This window comes from Apostichopus japonicus, chromosome 6, assembly GCF_037975245.1.
Source record: "Apostichopus japonicus isolate 1M-3 chromosome 6, ASM3797524v1, whole genome shotgun sequence".
NCBI lineage: Eukaryota > Metazoa > Echinodermata > Holothuroidea > Aspidochirotida > Stichopodidae > Apostichopus > Apostichopus japonicus.
In genome coordinates, this window is record NC_092566.1 from 3,916,126 (window position 1) to 3,933,943 (window position 17,818).

A 17,818-nucleotide genomic window follows, 5' to 3' on the forward strand; every position below is an offset into this window, starting at 1 on the left:
CATTCCAGCATCCATCTTGTGAACTTGAAGGAAGTGCAATGCAGATAAACAGCAAGTAAAACAATCTATTTTATTTGTACAGTAGAACATGGATCCAAGACAAATGGTTTACACAGGTTCATCGAGACAAGGAGACCCAAAGGAGTTGGGAAGAATTTTCACATGTAAGAGCAGATCGGTTATGTTAATTAATTTAAGACACTTTTCATAGACAGTCATTGTAAAAGATATGATACAGAGACCTTCATTATTAGCTGAGCTCATAAATAACAGTATTCATGAAAGGTCTGACACGTGGTGTGACTGGCTAGTCTGTATAATTGTATTAATAATGCTGGGTACTACTGTAGGAAATCAGGAATGTGCACACTGGCACACATGTGTAACCACTATAGAGTCATTTTCTGTAATTAAAACATGATCAAGTAAATTATTTCCAGATGTTGGATGGCCGTGTGATAGAGGAATGATATGAATGCCAAGGAAGTTGGACTAATGAATTCAGGAGAAAGCAAAATAACAAGTCTGCTTCTAGACTGTATGTTCTTGTATAAGTGGAAACTGTCATTGTCCTTAACAAATTCTTTTAATAGTTTCAACATCATAAAATGGTCATGTGGATGGGTGGGTGTCTGTCTATCTACAATCTAAAGAGTACTGCAGCAATACCGCCCTGCGCCAGTCAAAAGATGATGAATGCTGAATCCAACGAATTCACCCTGAATGAAGTGTAATAATATTCCTACTTTAACTTCCAGCAAATACTAACCAAAGATCCTAGGAAACTGTTGGGATCGAATTAAGTAGAAATTAAACCGGAGCCAAAAACAAACAATGTAGACACTTAGGGTGGCAGAATGAGAAGGAAGGGCATTGACCAGAGGGGTCTGGCCATAGAGGGAGCGCAGTGTTAAAAGGTTACAAGTTCATTCTAGACACGGTAGAATGAGAGTGCTAAGGTTGTGGGCAGACAGAATAGTGAGGAGGCAAAGAAAATTCACTCTATAATAGCTTTACTAGATTAATAAAAGCTTAATCAAATCGTCGATTTAATCAACTACATCTGCTTGCAGTCATTGAAGCATCCCGTTTTATGGCATCCATACAGTGGATTCATTTGTAACAACGGTGTCCTAGAGCCTATACACAAGCAGTCTGCCCTTGTAGTATGCCGTTTAGTCCACAAACATCCTGTTGTAATATATTCCACAGACACACTGAAATGAGATTAACTCACTCCTCACACAGACTGAACACAGTATCTACATCACAGAGACATCTTTTCCAGACCTAAACTTTATCAAGTAAATGAGCAGTTAAGAAAATATGGAATTATCATATTTATGAAGGTGTATCAAAAAATTTTCGGTAGCTGGTAGCAGCTGCTATTTCTGCAACTGAGTCTCTGTTGTTGTACAGTCAGTAAAGAGGTCTACAAGGCACTGTGTCACAAAGAAAAACTACAGCAAAGATGTAAAATCCAGCTGATATTTTAAGATGAATCAATATCACAAATAATTGAGAATTATCTCTGCAAACATCCTTTGCCTATTGTGCGAGACTGTGTTCCACCATAGATTATATACTACACAGCCTAGCTGAAGGATGCTGCAGGGGCTGCAGTGTCCTTCAGCTACGTTTGTGAGTGTCTACAAACAAATGCAGAAAGAGACATTTTGTGCACAAGAATAAACTGTATTCCATACAATAGAATATAACCATATACAACAGTGTCTTGTGAGATTTCATGTATATATAGTTTGATTTCCCAAAGGGAAAAAAGAGTATGGAGTCACTTTTACCGACCTTGCAAAATTGTGAAGGGGGCCGCGGTTTGCACAGTCAGCAGTGACTAAAAATCGCGGATTGCAGAAAGAGACATTTTGTGCACAAGAATAAACTGTATTCCATACAATAGAATATAACCGTATACAACAGTGTCTTGTGAGATTTCATGTATATATAGTTTGGTTTCCCAAAGGGAAAAAGATTATGGAGTCACTTTTACCGACCTTGCAAAACTGTGAAGGGGGCCGCGGTTTGCACAGTCAGCAGTGACTATAAATCGCGGATTGCAAAGTCGGTAATTACTATTACTGTTACTAGTCTGTTAGATTCGTCCAACACGCCAGCATACAGAAACGTTGTACTCAAAGCCAAAGTGAATTAATCAGGTCGCACATCCAGAACTCTATGCATGCTAATTTCTTCAATACCACCCTCATTCCAATTCGGAACGCATTTCCTTTACCTCATTTATACCTTACTGTAGTTTTGATTTCTTATTGTAGCAAGCAGACTTTCAGAATAAAGTTATTGCGCACACATGTTTACCAAGTACCAACTAACATCAATGATTTCATTGTAGTAGCTGAAGGGTTAATGTCATAGACTTTAGTCATATTTTTAGCTGTAGTACAGTACTATTTATTCAGTCAAGGTGAAAAATTGCATACCACACATGTCATTATAATCATGAAAAAAAAAACAGAATCTATTATTTGATCAGTTTACACTAAATTTCAATGCATGATAGATTGACAATAAGATTCTCTATTGAAGTTCGATCAGTGCCAGGCTTGAATATTCACACATACCATTAGAAGTCACTTGTAGTACTTGTCAATAGTTTCATACTCCAATGGACACCTTTTTTTTTATTCTCTCTCTCTCGTTTTTTTTTACCTTTTGTTAGTCACAAAACATATTTTCAAGGTAATTCATTGCTCAACCCAGTTGAGGGGGATGGGCAGCCTTTGTTCCTACTAGGGGCTAGGCTTTTGTTTTCACCTGCCCAAATAAGAAGGCTTGGAAAAGGAATTTCTTTCTTCTACCTCGTTTCTACTATTCCCAGATCTATAGATGACAGTCAAAAATAGGATGTTTCACAGAAGAAAAGAAAAAACTATCATATTTACGTACTTACTTGTCAGTTTACTCAGAATCAAAATGTTGACGGGAACAAAACCGTGATACCTCTTTATCAGTAATTGAAATCCATCGACTTAAAACACTTTTATATTACCCCTTGTAATCTATCTGAGGATTTTAATGTACAAATATAATTATGGAGATAGCAATATATCATATTATCGCTGGATAGACTTTAGAAAGCAAAATCTAGAAGAGATTTAAGTAGCTGATGTTCAAAGACAGAAACTAACAAGGTCATGTTCCAGCCTATACACCCAGATAGGATTGGGGTACTTGTTGCCCCTAGGAGTCGGCATTATTCATTCAACACAATGAATGACTACTAACAAAGAAGTTTAAAGAATTCTGAAGTAGGCCTTCATACACACAATGAGTCCGTATACAGTAATGACTATGAGGCATAGTACACTGATGGGCTTGATTGCTTTCACAATAACAACTATGGTACCTCACTCCCACTTAACATGTGTCACAATGAAACTTCCCAAATTTGTCATTCTTGGTCATTGTATATTAGACTTAATAATCGCTAACTGTTAACACTAACAAGAATGTTCTATTACAACAGTAGGCATATTATACATTCCTAGGCAACCTATAGCAGAACAAAAACCAGAATGCAAAGTGCATTGAGATTACTTTCTATGACGTGCTACACTAGACTTCTGCTTATTCACTAGAAATATCTCTTATAATATAAAAGTCCTGAACCACTATTTTGATGTACAATTACACTAAGGCATGATAAACACAGGTCAGTCTACTGTACTTGGTAATATGCACCTCCACCAAAAACAATAGAGGCCTTGTACTCAATGTGAAATATCCACATACCAAGTATGAGAAGTATCCATGATTCCTACCCTTGAGATATCATGTTTAAACGTTTTCAGAGTTTGACCTCTGGTGACCTCAAATGATCTTTGACCTACACCAACAACAGGATTCTTGTACTCAATATGGCAAATTCGCATACTATATATGAGAAGTTTACATGATTTCTACCATGATATATCATGTTTAAAAAGTTTTCAGTTTTTGACCGCTGGTGACCCAGATGACCTTTGACCTCAACCAAAGCAATTAAGTCCTTCTATTCAATATATAATGCATCCACATGCCAAGTATGAACAGTATCCATGCTTCCTAACTTGAGATATGTTTACAACGTTTTCAATATTTGATCGCTGGTGACCACTGATGACCTTTGACCTCCACTAAAAACAACAGAGTTCTTTTCCTTGATCCACATGATAAGTATGAGAAGTATCCATGCCTTCTACAGTATCTTGAGATATCCTGTTTACAAGGTTTCAGTGTTTGACCTCTGGTGACCGCAGATAACCTTTGACCTAGAGCTACTAAAAACAAATGGGTTCTTCCTCTCAATTTTACATGACAAACCAAGTATAAAAATTACACATGATTCCTATATTGAGATATCGTGTTCACAAGGTGGGCATCACACACACACACTCTTACACGCTATCATGAATGCTATAGGTTTCTCTTGTCATCGAAACCAAAACCAGTGTCGTTTACAAAACGTTTTAGTTGTAACACATTTCACTAGAGGAAGCCTACTTAGTTATTATTTTGGTTTTAGACTTTTCAAGATTTTGCTAACAAGATTAAGAAAAGCAAGAAAAAACTTCAAGTATTACCTTAAATTACAAAAGAGACTCAGACTACTGTACCAATTTCTTTATAAAATTGACAGCAAGCACTCCTGTAGTGTAAATTGTACATTAAAATGTTAAGTTCAATATAAAGAAAAGACCATCAAATAAAGTATCCTATTGCCAGCAGTATAGTAAAGAGAAGTTAAACCTCAGACTACTGTACTGTACTGTAGGTTGATTAAAGTATATGGTACGTCACATTCCCTACAAGAGGTCTACATTAGGTCACCATATATCAGCAGAAGACTGTATCCTACTGGGCAACTTCAGAAATTTGGGCCAATTTGGCAAAAATAATTAAACTCAACTTTACCAATTATGTAACTATGCATGACCTGTATATTACTCATCTTAGGAGATTCCACAGCCTTCGAATACATTATTAAGGAAGACGTTCATTGGTTGAATGAGGTTCTACTGTAAAATTTCAAAAATCAAAGTTGTCTTTCAGACTTTTTGTGACCTTTTCTGAAAGACATGCAGTTTGGCTTTGTTTTCAATGTTTTGAGATATGTTGGTCATGCATGTCCCTTATAGTAGAACATAATGGAGCAGAGTTCCATAGACTCTTCAAAAAACAGTATACTGTACATCATGGAAACAGACAGTTATTCCAAATTGATGGGCAGACAGACAAATCTGGATAATTGCTTCGCTAACTTTCCTCTCTATCAGTACAGTAAATCTGAAGCTACGATCATACAGCACACAGTCTTTAATATCCCATCATGCATTGCAGTTATTCAGCGGGAATGTACTGTCAAAAGGAAATTATGCTGCTGACAGAGGAAGGAAGGGGGAGACAATGAAGTCACTGAAGTCAAGGCTGGATGTCATTAACAGCCAGTTATTAATTGAGCCTACTGTTAAATATATATAGATACGGCAGAATGTAGGCAGCCTATACCTGCAACACGCAAAATGTGGCCTTGTAATCATTTAAAGAAACTCGGGAAAGGTAATTACAAGGGACTATACAGACGGCAGAAATTATCGACACTATTAACAGTGTAGCAAACTTCAAGAAAAGATTTTATGAGGAGCTGCTTTTTTCCAAGGAACTTCGCTGCAGAAAGACTTTAAAACAGACTATACCTTTAGGAGTGAATTGCAATATAGACTAAGTGCAAAAAATTTGCAAAAAAAAAAGGAAAAGTTTTCCACATTTTTGTTTGCATTCATGAGATTAATATGGGAAAATGTCTAGACAATGCCTATGAGAAAAACTACAATCTTAAGTTTCTAGTTTTCAACTTTAATTTCCTCTTTTCACACCAATCCAAATTTGCATTCAGCTCATTGAAGATACTGTATATGTAAACAAAAATGTCACAACAGAAAAGTAATCTAGAAAGTGATCTAGAATTCTAGATGTTCAGTTAGTAAGTCAAATCATAAATAAATATCAAACTGTAAGTAATAATAATACTTCCAGCAGCAGAATAACCAGACTGGGCCTTATTAGAATATTTGTGCACCTCCTTATTGAGACCACAATATCTGGGGTTAAAAATTGTTCAAACCACAATGAAATTCAGGCCAAGAAAATTCATGTCATTCCTGATGTTACCACATCCAACCAAGTTCACTACTTTGGTGTTCAAGGACATTACAACAGCCCTGAACAACGATAAGAGCTCTACCGCCAGATGTGGCTGCCGGAATTATAGATACTGCCCTAGAAGTTTTTTTGTCTTCGAAAAACTTTCACATAACTATAAAAAGCAAAGATACCTTGGAGAAATGTTCATGAATGTTTGCAGACTTGGTTCATTAGCTACTCAAAACATGGAAGCAAAAAAAACACCTCTTTAAATAATGACATGCCAATGTTCATTTTATTCAAGTTTGTTAGTTCCTTCCCAAGGCTAACACATTTTTTATTAACAGCAAGTTAATAGATTGTTAAAAATCTGCTTCCTGAGTTTTAGATCAGAAAAATTGTATCGACTGGAAAAGAGGATGCATGGCGGTAATAATAGCTGAGCGTTCTCATAATATGACTCACTGGGAATAAAGAGCTAGGGAAGTAGAAAGGATTCATGCACCCAACAGGATGTAAGCTGTCTGGTTACGGTCAGTAGAGGATGCTTTGACATAAGGAGCGGGAGTCGGAGCGGGTATTCAATCAACTATATAGCGTAAAAACAGACGCTGAGTGGAAAACAGTCGCACAGCGGAAATTCAGTTACAAGAAACTTTATAAAATAGCGATCATCATCTACCCATTTTTTCCCAAGGAGAACATTGATCAGTTTTATACCCATATTTCATTGGTGTCCTTCTTATTTGCCCATCTCCATACTACCCCCCACCCCCACAATTGTCATCTACTGTACCATTTCAGGTAAGCAAGGTTATTTATGTCAGTATCATAGCCTCTACATGTGATGACAAAAAGAGGCTATATAGGGTAATATAGGGAACAATAATATTGATGAAAGTTTGTATGTTTGGCTTTGTGAATATATATTCAATATTGCTCCCAATATAGCAGTCCTACTGGAAATGCTACAAATCCTATACACAAAACTGCTACAGTATATATATACAGATTTGCTGTGATGTAGTACTTTACCTATTTTTATCTCGCAGGTTTGCTATGCGACAGCAGATAAATTATTGCCCGGAATAACTACTAATCTGGTATCGCATAGAAACACAAGGTAAAAATTGATGAATTGCTACATACACTATTAAATAGTTTTTTAATGAATTTTTGAAAAGAAAAGAAAAGACGTATCAAACCTGCTACACAGAAAAAAAAAAGTTCACTCTTTCAAATGAAAGCATCTGAGAATTACTTTTATTTTCCTGAAAGAGGCAAATTTTTGTCCAATGCAGTCAAAGTCTGGATAATATCAGACTATCCACTAATTAATGGTAGTAGATGTCTACTATCATTACCATGGTTACAGATTTCCACTTAAATGATGCTTGCGATCCAGACAAAACCATGGCGGAACAATGAAACAACTTGAGTTGACTTTGTAACACTCCCTGAACCATAGATCAACAACGCATCACTTACTTTACAAATATTTGTTCTAAGATATCTAACAAGATATTGAGGCCATGTTCTAGTGATAATATAACCTGGCTGATTTCTGAACAACAAAGAGCAAATTTGACTACAATTCACCCACTCCTTTTCCATTATTGTTTAAATTTGCAACAAACCCATGATTAAAGGTGATAAATAGTTTCTTAGTAATTACAGAACAGCCCAGTAAATATTGATACATGACAAATAACATACTATGCCCAAAAACAAAAAAAAATGGTGATGACAAATCAACAAAATTAATGCAAATTAATCTCTAGCTTGTAAGGATTAAATTAGACTTACCTTCCACAATAGGAGACTGAGTATGGATAAAAAGTATAAAATATCCCAATAAGATATAAGTTTGTCCGATTAAAAATCCATTCCAAGTTTGGGAGACACCTGATCTCCACCAGTTTGCCTTGGCCATAGCGTTCTATCAATTAAAAGGATTCCCCTGTAGAGTATTTTCTCCTCACATATTGCCATTAGATTTTACAATTCATTTGGCTTAGATGGCCTGCAGCAGTACGTATGTAGATCCAAATTAGAAATCCCAAAATGGTTGAGTCCTGCCAAAACAATAAAGAAAGAACAAATGAAATAAACATAAGGATTAATGATTTCAGTTCGCTTTTTTTTGGCCCCCACTTCCATACTTTACCTATAGAGTCTTTTTCATTTATCTCTCATAATGAGACATTCCTTTTTGAGTAGTTGAGATGAAAATGTTTGATAAATGCATACTTGGAACCTGAAGTAGGCTATAGGTTTGGCTCACGACATGGTAAAATTATAGAATACTGTACCCTGGCGAAACATAAGTCCCTGATGCAGACAGCTTCATCGTCACAAGTACACACAATGCCCACGCAGTACATGAAGATTAATGACAGGAGCCAGTGTAGCCACTCTCAGGGATACCTTTGGACGCAAGTCTCTTTTTGAAACTATTTTAACATTGAACTTGCATAAGATTGGTGGGGTCAATGATGGGTCGTTCTCGTTATGATTGCAAGGGTATTTGAGAAAGTATCCAACACCAGACAAACCTTTGAAAATATTTTCAAATATTTTAGAATATCCGACGTATGCCACTCGATTTGAGGGCAAGGTTTCGCATGGCGGGTTATTTTATAATTGCTCTCATGCCACCCACTAATTAATAATTATCAATGCATTATTCTCTAGTTACTCTCTTCCTTGTGGAGGTCATCAAAAAGCTCTTTCTACTTTATCCTCAGAATGTGTCAAATCATTTTGCTGCGTGTTTGCAACTTTGCAGTCTTGGCAAGGAATGAGCAAATATAATTCCAGTTTTTATTCAAGTTTGTATTTCTTGTTTATCCCTCTTTTTCTTCTCACATTCCCTTTTTTTTTGTGAGGATCCTGAGAATCAGCTCACTTTTCTACCCACTTCATGAATGAACATATTCCATCAGGGTTGCACAATTTTTAAATCTTCTACCAAGTCCCATGTTAACCTAGGCCCCTAGCCTAAATGAGTGACTGGTCCACCTTAGAATTACATAACACTTTGATAATGTGTTTGTAATGTTCAAAGAAAATGAGCAAACATATCCCTCTCAATGGCATTAATGGTACTTCATACTTACTACCCACTTAAAGAAATTCGTGACAATTCCCACTGTAATATGTCGGGTACACGAAAAATATAACCGCATGAAAGTGCAGACGGTAGTCATAAAGCGTTGTGGTTTACAACACAACCGGTGTTTAAGCAACACCTCTCACAGTGAGATCCGGCCAAAATGATAACGAACTCACGCTGTGCATAGATAGAGTAAGTAACAGGCCAATGTCACATTAGGTGAAGGAGAATGTTGACTACACTAGTCATTAGAACTAAGCTAAACCTATTACTTGTGGAAATTTCACTATTCAGAAGTCTTAGATGTCTGCATAACGTTGCAGTTTAACATTTTGCCAATGTTATATATTACATGCGGAGGTGTAAAAGGTAGTAAGCCAAATGACAATCCCGTTACAGTAGTACTACTTAACACCCATAGTAAGCTTATGTCAGAAAATAATCAATTGGACTTACCGTAGGCTATATGCAACAGACATCTACAAGTCAATTTTCCTTTTCTTGGTATAAGTTCAAATCACGATCCAAAGGCATAGTAAATTTAACTATAGTGGTGGCGAGGATGTCTTCCTTTTGGCTGACAGCTTACAGAAAAGCGGCAAATGGAAACAATTGCCCACTTCCAAAGCTAACCTAGTAGAAGAAGCCTGCCCACACACACACCACGTACGAACGTGATGAACCGCGATACAGAACGTACAGTGCAGCAGTGGTCTTCAGTACAGCCGCTCTGTACTGTATCATGTTATGTGGTAACGATTAGTTCAGAAAGTTGCGGTTTCATTTCAAGGCTTCCCAAGTTCACAACAAACTTTAGAGTTTAACTTTAGTAGTCATGCGCCATCTATTTTTACACAGTCAAAGACTTTTGGACATATCTTTGACCCAAAGAATACAAACCTAGTCTTCATTTTCTAATATCAGCCTGATCGAACATTTCAAGACTTATGATGGGCAATGATATTTCTTGGCCTAAGAAAAGTCAATAATTGTACGTTATTTTGAACAGTAAAAGATTGCATTTCTTGTACATGAAAAATGTTTGCAACTGAAGATAAGTTGAAAATTTTAAAATAGCAAATATATTTGGCTAAAATGGGATCTCAGGATTACGTTGTAAATAAACAAATATTTGTCTGCACCGGGTTTACAATATCCGTGATGCAGTGTGGTGATATTGTCGGTTGGTAGGAAAACCAGAGACTATAGGATCATTTACATGTGTGTTTTTTCTACTTTGTTTTTAGATGAACTATCCAACTACTTAACCACTGCGTGGGATGTATCTATATTATATGAATGAACATGAATCTATTGCGATTTAAATAATAAATTCACCATTACGAGTAAATTTCCAATCATATTTATTTTTCAGGGACTTTCTGCCAAACAAATCGTATTGTCAAAAATCTTATTGTTTGCACTATAATGAATGACACAGGGAGCTTCTAATAAGTGTATGACGGACAGATAGCAGGCGAGGCTTGAGAATGATTGTAATTTAGCCAGGAGCCAAACAGGCCACTATACAAGCACGTTATTTTAGCAGTCTTAATGTTGTTATAGTACAAACTTCCCGTTTGTATTATCTAATAGGTTTTGTTTATTCTCAAACATACTTCAAAAGTTATGAAGCCTAAACTCATTATGCCTGACACTCTCTTTGATAAGTCAAATGGCCCCCAACTGAATGATCCAGCTAAATCGAGGTTGAAGCCTCTCCGCCCCCCCCCCCCCCTCCTTTCCCTGGCGCCACTTTTTCTTCATCATTATATTTTCCACTTCAGTTGACATAAGACGCTCATCTACCATAGCAAATCGCAGTTGCAAAATGTCTCTGCCCTTTTGAGAGCTAACTTTATCCAAACACCTTCTCCTTCCACCACAACCACTCCTTCCAACTATGTCACACCCCACTCCATTCTGGCCGCTTCCCTTCCCCTCTCTCAAGTAATTTCTTATCTTGAAAATAATTGTCATTATTGCAATTTTGTCATGCATGGTGTATATGTTTTGCGATCCACTTTTAGCCCATACAACAAGTTCAACAACTCAGATGTCCGCCCCCACTCCCCCATCAACCCCCTTGACACCTCCCATATATATATATATATATATATATATATATATATATCCAATGCACATAAATTTCTTTGTAAAGCACTAACTGAGATTACAAACCAACAGGACTTTCAATGGAAACAAAACTTGTACAGCCATTTACAGGCCTAATCTTAAATGTGCCAAATAAATGTTCAATAGGAAAATAGACAATTTTTGTCTTTTGTGACAAACACAGCCGCAGAAATCTAACCAAAATCTAACCACATCTAACCACATCCCGATTTCCAGCGACACTGATAAATGAACGATTACCAAATAACCTCATCCAGGCATCCACACAGAAACACTTGTTAATGAGGAACTATACTTTCACTATTATGGTGGATATGGGAATGTTCGATATATTAATGATTACCAAAGAAAATGTGAGTTTTAAAGATATTATGGAATTGTAATAGTTTACTGTTGTTGTATTTCCATACGCATGGCCAAGCATTCGGTAGATTGAAAGTTCAACTCGGCTGTATTTTACTTCGGACTGACTTTTCAATCTCTTCACGTTCAGACAAACGGGGTACTTTGACGTGCCGTCAAATGAGGTGATGGCGCTAAAGCGAAACGAATTGGCTTCACCGTGCAACGCGATTTTTGACGGGCATATAATATAGGCGAACGCGTATGGCTGGATGGAGGGAGCTAGCAAGGAACTTGGGAACAGGAAGCAAGGATCGTCGAGGGGAAGGGAAAGAGGGAGGGGAATGGGGAAGGGAAATCAAAGAGTACCATTCATGGCAACTCTTAAATAACTGTGTAAGTTACGTATGTTTAACAATTCTTCCGAGTATATTCCTACATTTGCCTTATAATGCCTCAGACTGGTTTGTCTGCCTTCAGTGTGACAACGGAATAACTGCAACTGGTCACGTAAACTGTAACGGATCACGCTGTCTGAGTTAGTCGTAGTCTCGGACATACCATTATACAGTATCTGGTCGATGGACTACTAGTACAACAAACAACAAACAAAGAACAAAAGCCGATCACATAACTTACCATATATGTTTCAGTCTTAGTTAATCGCAAGGGCTACGAACCACACCACCCCTTCCCAACCCACCCCTTAGACCATTTGAAACTTTGTCCATGTAACGACCGTGAATGAACACCGACTTCATATCAGCTGACTTCTACTTCGATAAGTGTTTTTTTCACAGAACAACGTTGCGGTGGACGTGCAATTGTCGCATCCAACATAAAATGCTCTGACGAAAGTGTACCCTGCGCATCGAAAAACTTTTTCAAATTGTTGAAAGGACCCAAATTTGATATCAAGAAGACACTAGTCTACCCCACATGACATTTCGAATCCACAATCAGTAATCCCCAAAATCACACAAGGCTTCGCCGCTCAGCACTATTTGGGCCCAACTCAACAGACAATTGGGTTGAAAGGAATTTGGAACCTAATGAAGCGGGACTATTTTAATCCTGTTGTAAGCCTGACGCTCTTTATACGCTGCATCACGCACGTCTGAACATGTAGGCTATAGTAGGGAAGATTGACGATGTATAGGATAATACGCGTACAGAGAAAGCGAGAGGAACATTGCATGACACCAGCACGATGCACCACCGCCGGGGATATTGTTGTGGCTACCCGACAGGACTTCCGAAAGAACGGGGTAAGATGGTTGCGGCATGCTCGAGTCATATATGCATGTGGCCATCAGCAGGGACATATGGGTTCAGAGATTTCCTTACAAATACTGGGGTGTTTACAATACCAAATTCAACGAATTACAATAACACACTGTTAAAGTTAATAAACAATTATCGGACGTCTTATTGAACTAATTTTATTATCGACATTATTAACAACAAAATGAATGAATTATGAATTAAAACTTATAATTAAATATTGAGTATTATTTTGAACGTTACGTTATATATATTGCATCCTCTATTATATTGCCCCTCTTGTTTCAGTTTACTAGGCCTATACCCTGGAATGTTAAACCATAATCTTCATACTATCGGTATAAATATAATATAATAATGTTCTGTTTAAGTTCGAAAACTCAAAATATGTAAATACGTCGCATATGGTAACTCAATGTCCTTCCAGGGTCCACCAGTTACATGGGGCCAAGACAGGAATCCCGGATTAGCTGCCTATAAGTTTCAATGTAATAAATCGGATACTAGTTGCATTCAACTAACAAAATCATTCGTTTCCTTATTTATAAATATAGCTAACAGCAAGATTTTACTGTTACTCCCAATTAATAGCAATGCACCAATCCGATTGTAATTGCTTCAGTTGTAATATTAATATATTAATTTCTTTACTCAATGCATTCCACTACTCCATTTAATCTGTTTATTCACGTCTGTAAGACGGTCATGTAAATACAAGTAGTATTTCAATATCGGAATATGATCTCAGTAACATGTAAGTTTTAAATGGTGCTGATCTTATGCATGTTTTGGGAAATATTATACTTTGAGTTTTCTAGCAAGGTATATACGGTTTTCATGCGTTTTCACACTTGATAGCAGGCGCTGGTTAAGTGGGTGTGGGCGTGGGTATACACCTTTCCTTACTTTTCAACCTCAGTAAAAATTTCATTCAATTTAACAGTTGATTTTTTTTTTGGCACATCTATGCGTTTAGACCTGAATTATAGTCTTGATTTAGAAAATGGCCTCAAATTGCACCATTTAATGTCTAAAGTTTTATTTTTTCATGTTGGTCGTTGTTTTGTGCATGTTGGAAGGTGTTAACGATCCCAAACCAGTGACCCCTCCGTAATGATATGTTTGATCCGCCCGGAGCCGTATGGATTAGAGTTTCTCCATATAGTGAAGGAACTCAGAATGGATCATAGCTGTATATATGTATATATACGGTTCCGGGTATGGATATGTAAAGTGCGCCATCGTATTTCATACTCTACTTATGATATCTGTGCTCGAGTAGAACGGTCATTGAGTACGTCCTGTTGCCAAGGGGAATGGTTGGAGTCGAGTGGAGATGACGAAAATGTCATTTGGCAATGATTCAAAGATGAAAGATGGGAGCGTTTAATTAAAATCATTTGATCACGAGCATTATGCCGTACCCATTTGAACATCAGCCTATAGCAAAGATTCTGGAAATTTCCAATTGTCTCTTTATAGTGAATAAATATGCCCAAACCCTCTGGACTTTTCCTGTCCCCCCCCCCCCGCCACACAACATAAAAATAAATGCAATCCTTTGCAACCTTTATTGATGTTACCCGCGGAATGCCTATTGCTGGCCACTGCTAGTCACTATAGGCCCAATTGCAGCTATTTTAGTAGGAAGAACCTACACGCATAAATTAAGGAGCCTGCATTAAGTCCACATCAAGGACCTCAATGAAAGCAAGCTTAACCACTGAGAAAACTCAAATCCTGTTGCAATCGGCTTACAGTAACCTTCTAAAATATTCTTAAACTTAATTGACAGATAACAGAGGGATTAATTTTTGTTAGTACCCGCAAATGCTTAGAAATCATTGTGCCACGATGCATCATTGTTAGGATTTCTAACTTCTATTGAATTGATTCACGCATTACATACATATAGGCCTACGTATATAAAGTCTGTAAGGTGAACGGGTAAGCTTTCAACTTTTGCCAGACATAGCTTCTCCCAGTCACAGACCGTGTTTGATCCTTGAAATGCTGTGATCGTTGTTACTGTATAGTTTTGACACGCTACGTATCATAATCAGGATACCCAGCTGTACTAAAGAACACACGAATCGATCACTTACCACGGAATTTCATGGCAATGTTTTTCCATATTTTTTCCGTTCCTAATGGTTGTACTGACTAAGTAACCCCGATGTGTGATATAGCTCAGCCTTTTACAATTCAATTGGTTTACCCCTTAATTTTAGAGAGAAAAAGCGAGATTTGGTATCAAAGTTTGAAGCTACTATAAAGTCATACATAATGTGCCACCATAAGCCATTTCTTGCAACATTATACAATTTTTATAGCGTTATGTTTTTACCCTGCCCACAGTCGATGAATACAATCGCGTGTAGAGCTAGAGACGCGTCGCATGTTCGTGTGGCTGGAAATTTCCATTAAAAGCTGCCAATTTAATAAATATATGCCTTTATAGAAGGAATATCATCAGTCTGTTCAAATGTTGTTAAATACATGTTATTGTTGCAATGTTTAAAAATAAAAATAATATTATGACACAAAATTAGGACTTTTTATGAGAACAAAATGAATTGAAAATTATCGAATACGTTAAGGATGAAAGTCTGCCTGTACTCACTTATTCTTCTGGCAAAATTGATTTGACTTTGATGTACAAAATTAACATGAAGGTCGATTGAGTGCTAGTGTTCAATAAGCATGCGGTTTTCTCCAGCAGGGTCACAATATTTTGGCGTATTTACGTAGTTCTGGTGGTGGAAACTTTACATTTAACCCTCAAATTTCGAAAGACAGGTAACTACATAATTGTTCAATTCTCTTGGAGAAATTTGTGAAGAAAGATACGCCATTCTTTCTGAGATAACATAAAATTTGCCTTTCTCGTTCGGAACACAGGACGAACTACCTGTAGCCTGTGTAGGCTGTAGCATTCTGCTGTTAGCCTTTTCAGGGTTAGTGTAGTGTTATTTTAATAGTTATGCTATAGCCTAGGCCTAATACTTACATGAGTAGGCCTGCGGTAACTTCAGCCTTTAAAAGACAACGGTAATGTCTGTCTCTTTGTCGTCGCTCTGTGGTTTAGATCGATCTTTCACCTATATAATTTTATGTAAGGTTTGATCAGATTTCACCAGAATGAGAACTTGAGATAGGCCTAGGCCTAGATCATGTTGTAGCTAGACTTGCCCTAGCATAGTAATAGTATTGTTAAACTAGGCCTAAGTTAGAGCCTAAACTATTTAAAGCCAGTTCTGTCCAAATGCATGAACTTCAAAGTTATACTCAAGGCCAGGAAGAAACTTTCCTAGCCTAGGTTTTTTTTTTTATACTGACAGTGAGTGAAATACCTTACCTAATGAAAGTGCCGCAAATTACAAGAACTTTCATCGTCATCAGGTCACTTAATGACTAACAGTAAAGCCTAGCCATAGTTGTTGAGACTATAGGTCAAGTTCTAGTTAAAACTTCCATGTTTAAAAATAAAGGACTGATTAAATTGACTTTCAAACAAACAACTATCTTCAAGTCTTCAAGTAGATGTCAGGACTCCTAACACAGTACACAGAATGAGGTAACATGCAAAGTGATGGTATAGGGCCTAGCCTACTCATGGTTGCGTGAGTGACTATACTACTAGTACTAGTAGAACCACAAATTATTGGTCTTCTTCTACTTCCACTGATTAGTCTACTATGTTTAAGTATCATTATCAGGCCAAGTGAATGAAAGAAGTAGCCTCTAGGTTAGGCAACTGTAACCTAGGCTAGTCTAGCACAAGCTGTTGTTACATGAAGGATTGTAAGGATAAGGCTTGTAATTAGGGGTGAACTAATTAAGGGATCAAATAAGAAATTTTGATGAGAGCAACACTGCATGTCGTAGTTTGAACATATTTAATGATTTTCCCCAGATTTTAACAAACTTGAAATGTGTACATATCTTGGAAACAGGTTTTCGAAGACTTTCAACAAATTTTGAATGAGATTATGACATACAACAAATGAACTGAATATAGGGCAAGTTGACCTGGTATCTGTAGTACTTTAATAGAAAAACTTGCTAAAAAGCAGACTGCTTACCTATTGCACAAAGCCTGATTAGTTATATCAAACTAAGAGAGCCTAAATAATACTGAACAATCGGGTTGTAATTTTTTATATTCATGAGACTTAAGGCCCAGTCACACTACAGCGATAATTTATCGGAATACGGTCCGATTTTTCCGATTTTAGGCCGAAGATTGAGGTTTGTGGTAGTGAATGTAATGAATGCAGTGGAATATTCGAATACCTACTCCAAATCTGAGGGGTTCTGGAACGGACTACATTCTGAAGTGATGTCACATCGAAAAACGAAAATCGAAATAGAAATCGGATAGCTATCCGATAAAAGGAAACGGAGTCAATATCAAAAGTTAGGAGAGGGCCATTCTACATCGGAATGGCTCAACAGATAGCAAATCAGGTCCTTTATCACTGTGGCTAGAAGACCCGAACGAAAAACAGGCTGTTTCGATTCCTCCGGGAAAATCGGATAGTATTCCGTTAAAAAATCGGTATAGTGTGACCGGGCCTTTAGGGTCTAAAGTGAACACCAAGATGGAATGGATGGAGAAGTCTATATAATGAAAACATTTCTTGATACATTGGTTGGTAGAATGATAAGAAAATTCACTGACTGGTGGTGATCTGTTGCTATGGATGTATTTGCTTTTAAGCTGTATGCAGGGAATGATTTATTCAGAGTCTTTATGCAAAATGGTGAAGCTGCTGCACA

At 37.1% G+C, this 17,818-nt stretch overlaps 2 protein-coding genes across 5 annotated transcripts in view; one reads left to right on the plus strand and one right to left on the minus strand.

The window, feature by feature from the left end:
* Positions 1-10,024, minus strand: part of LOC139968710 (extracellular matrix organizing protein FRAS1-like) — a 137,778-nt gene extending 127,754 nt beyond the window's left edge. The window contains exons 1-2 of the mRNA XM_071973012.1: positions 9,731-10,024; positions 7,966-8,234 (exon numbers count right to left, since the gene is read on the minus strand). Of these exons, the coding sequence (XP_071829113.1) occupies positions 7,966-8,092 (127 nt within the window). The 5' untranslated portion in view covers positions 8,093-8,234; positions 9,731-10,024. The remainder of the gene's footprint in view (positions 1-7,965; positions 8,235-9,730) is intronic.
* Positions 10,025-12,888: 2,864 nt separating this feature from the next.
* The window catches only part of LOC139968711 (cell division cycle and apoptosis regulator protein 1-like), a 63,170-nt gene continuing 58,240 nt past the window's right edge, over positions 12,889-17,818 (plus strand). For 2 of the 4 annotated variants that reach the window (XM_071973013.1, XM_071973014.1), the window contains exon 1: positions 12,889-13,020. In XM_071973013.1, the coding sequence (XP_071829114.1) occupies positions 12,904-13,020 (117 nt within the window). In that variant the 5' untranslated portion in view covers positions 12,889-12,903. Of the gene's footprint in view, positions 13,021-15,691; positions 15,836-15,863; positions 15,994-17,818 lie in introns of those variants that run through there. The other 2 variants (XM_071973015.1, XM_071973016.1) reach the window with 2 other exon arrangements.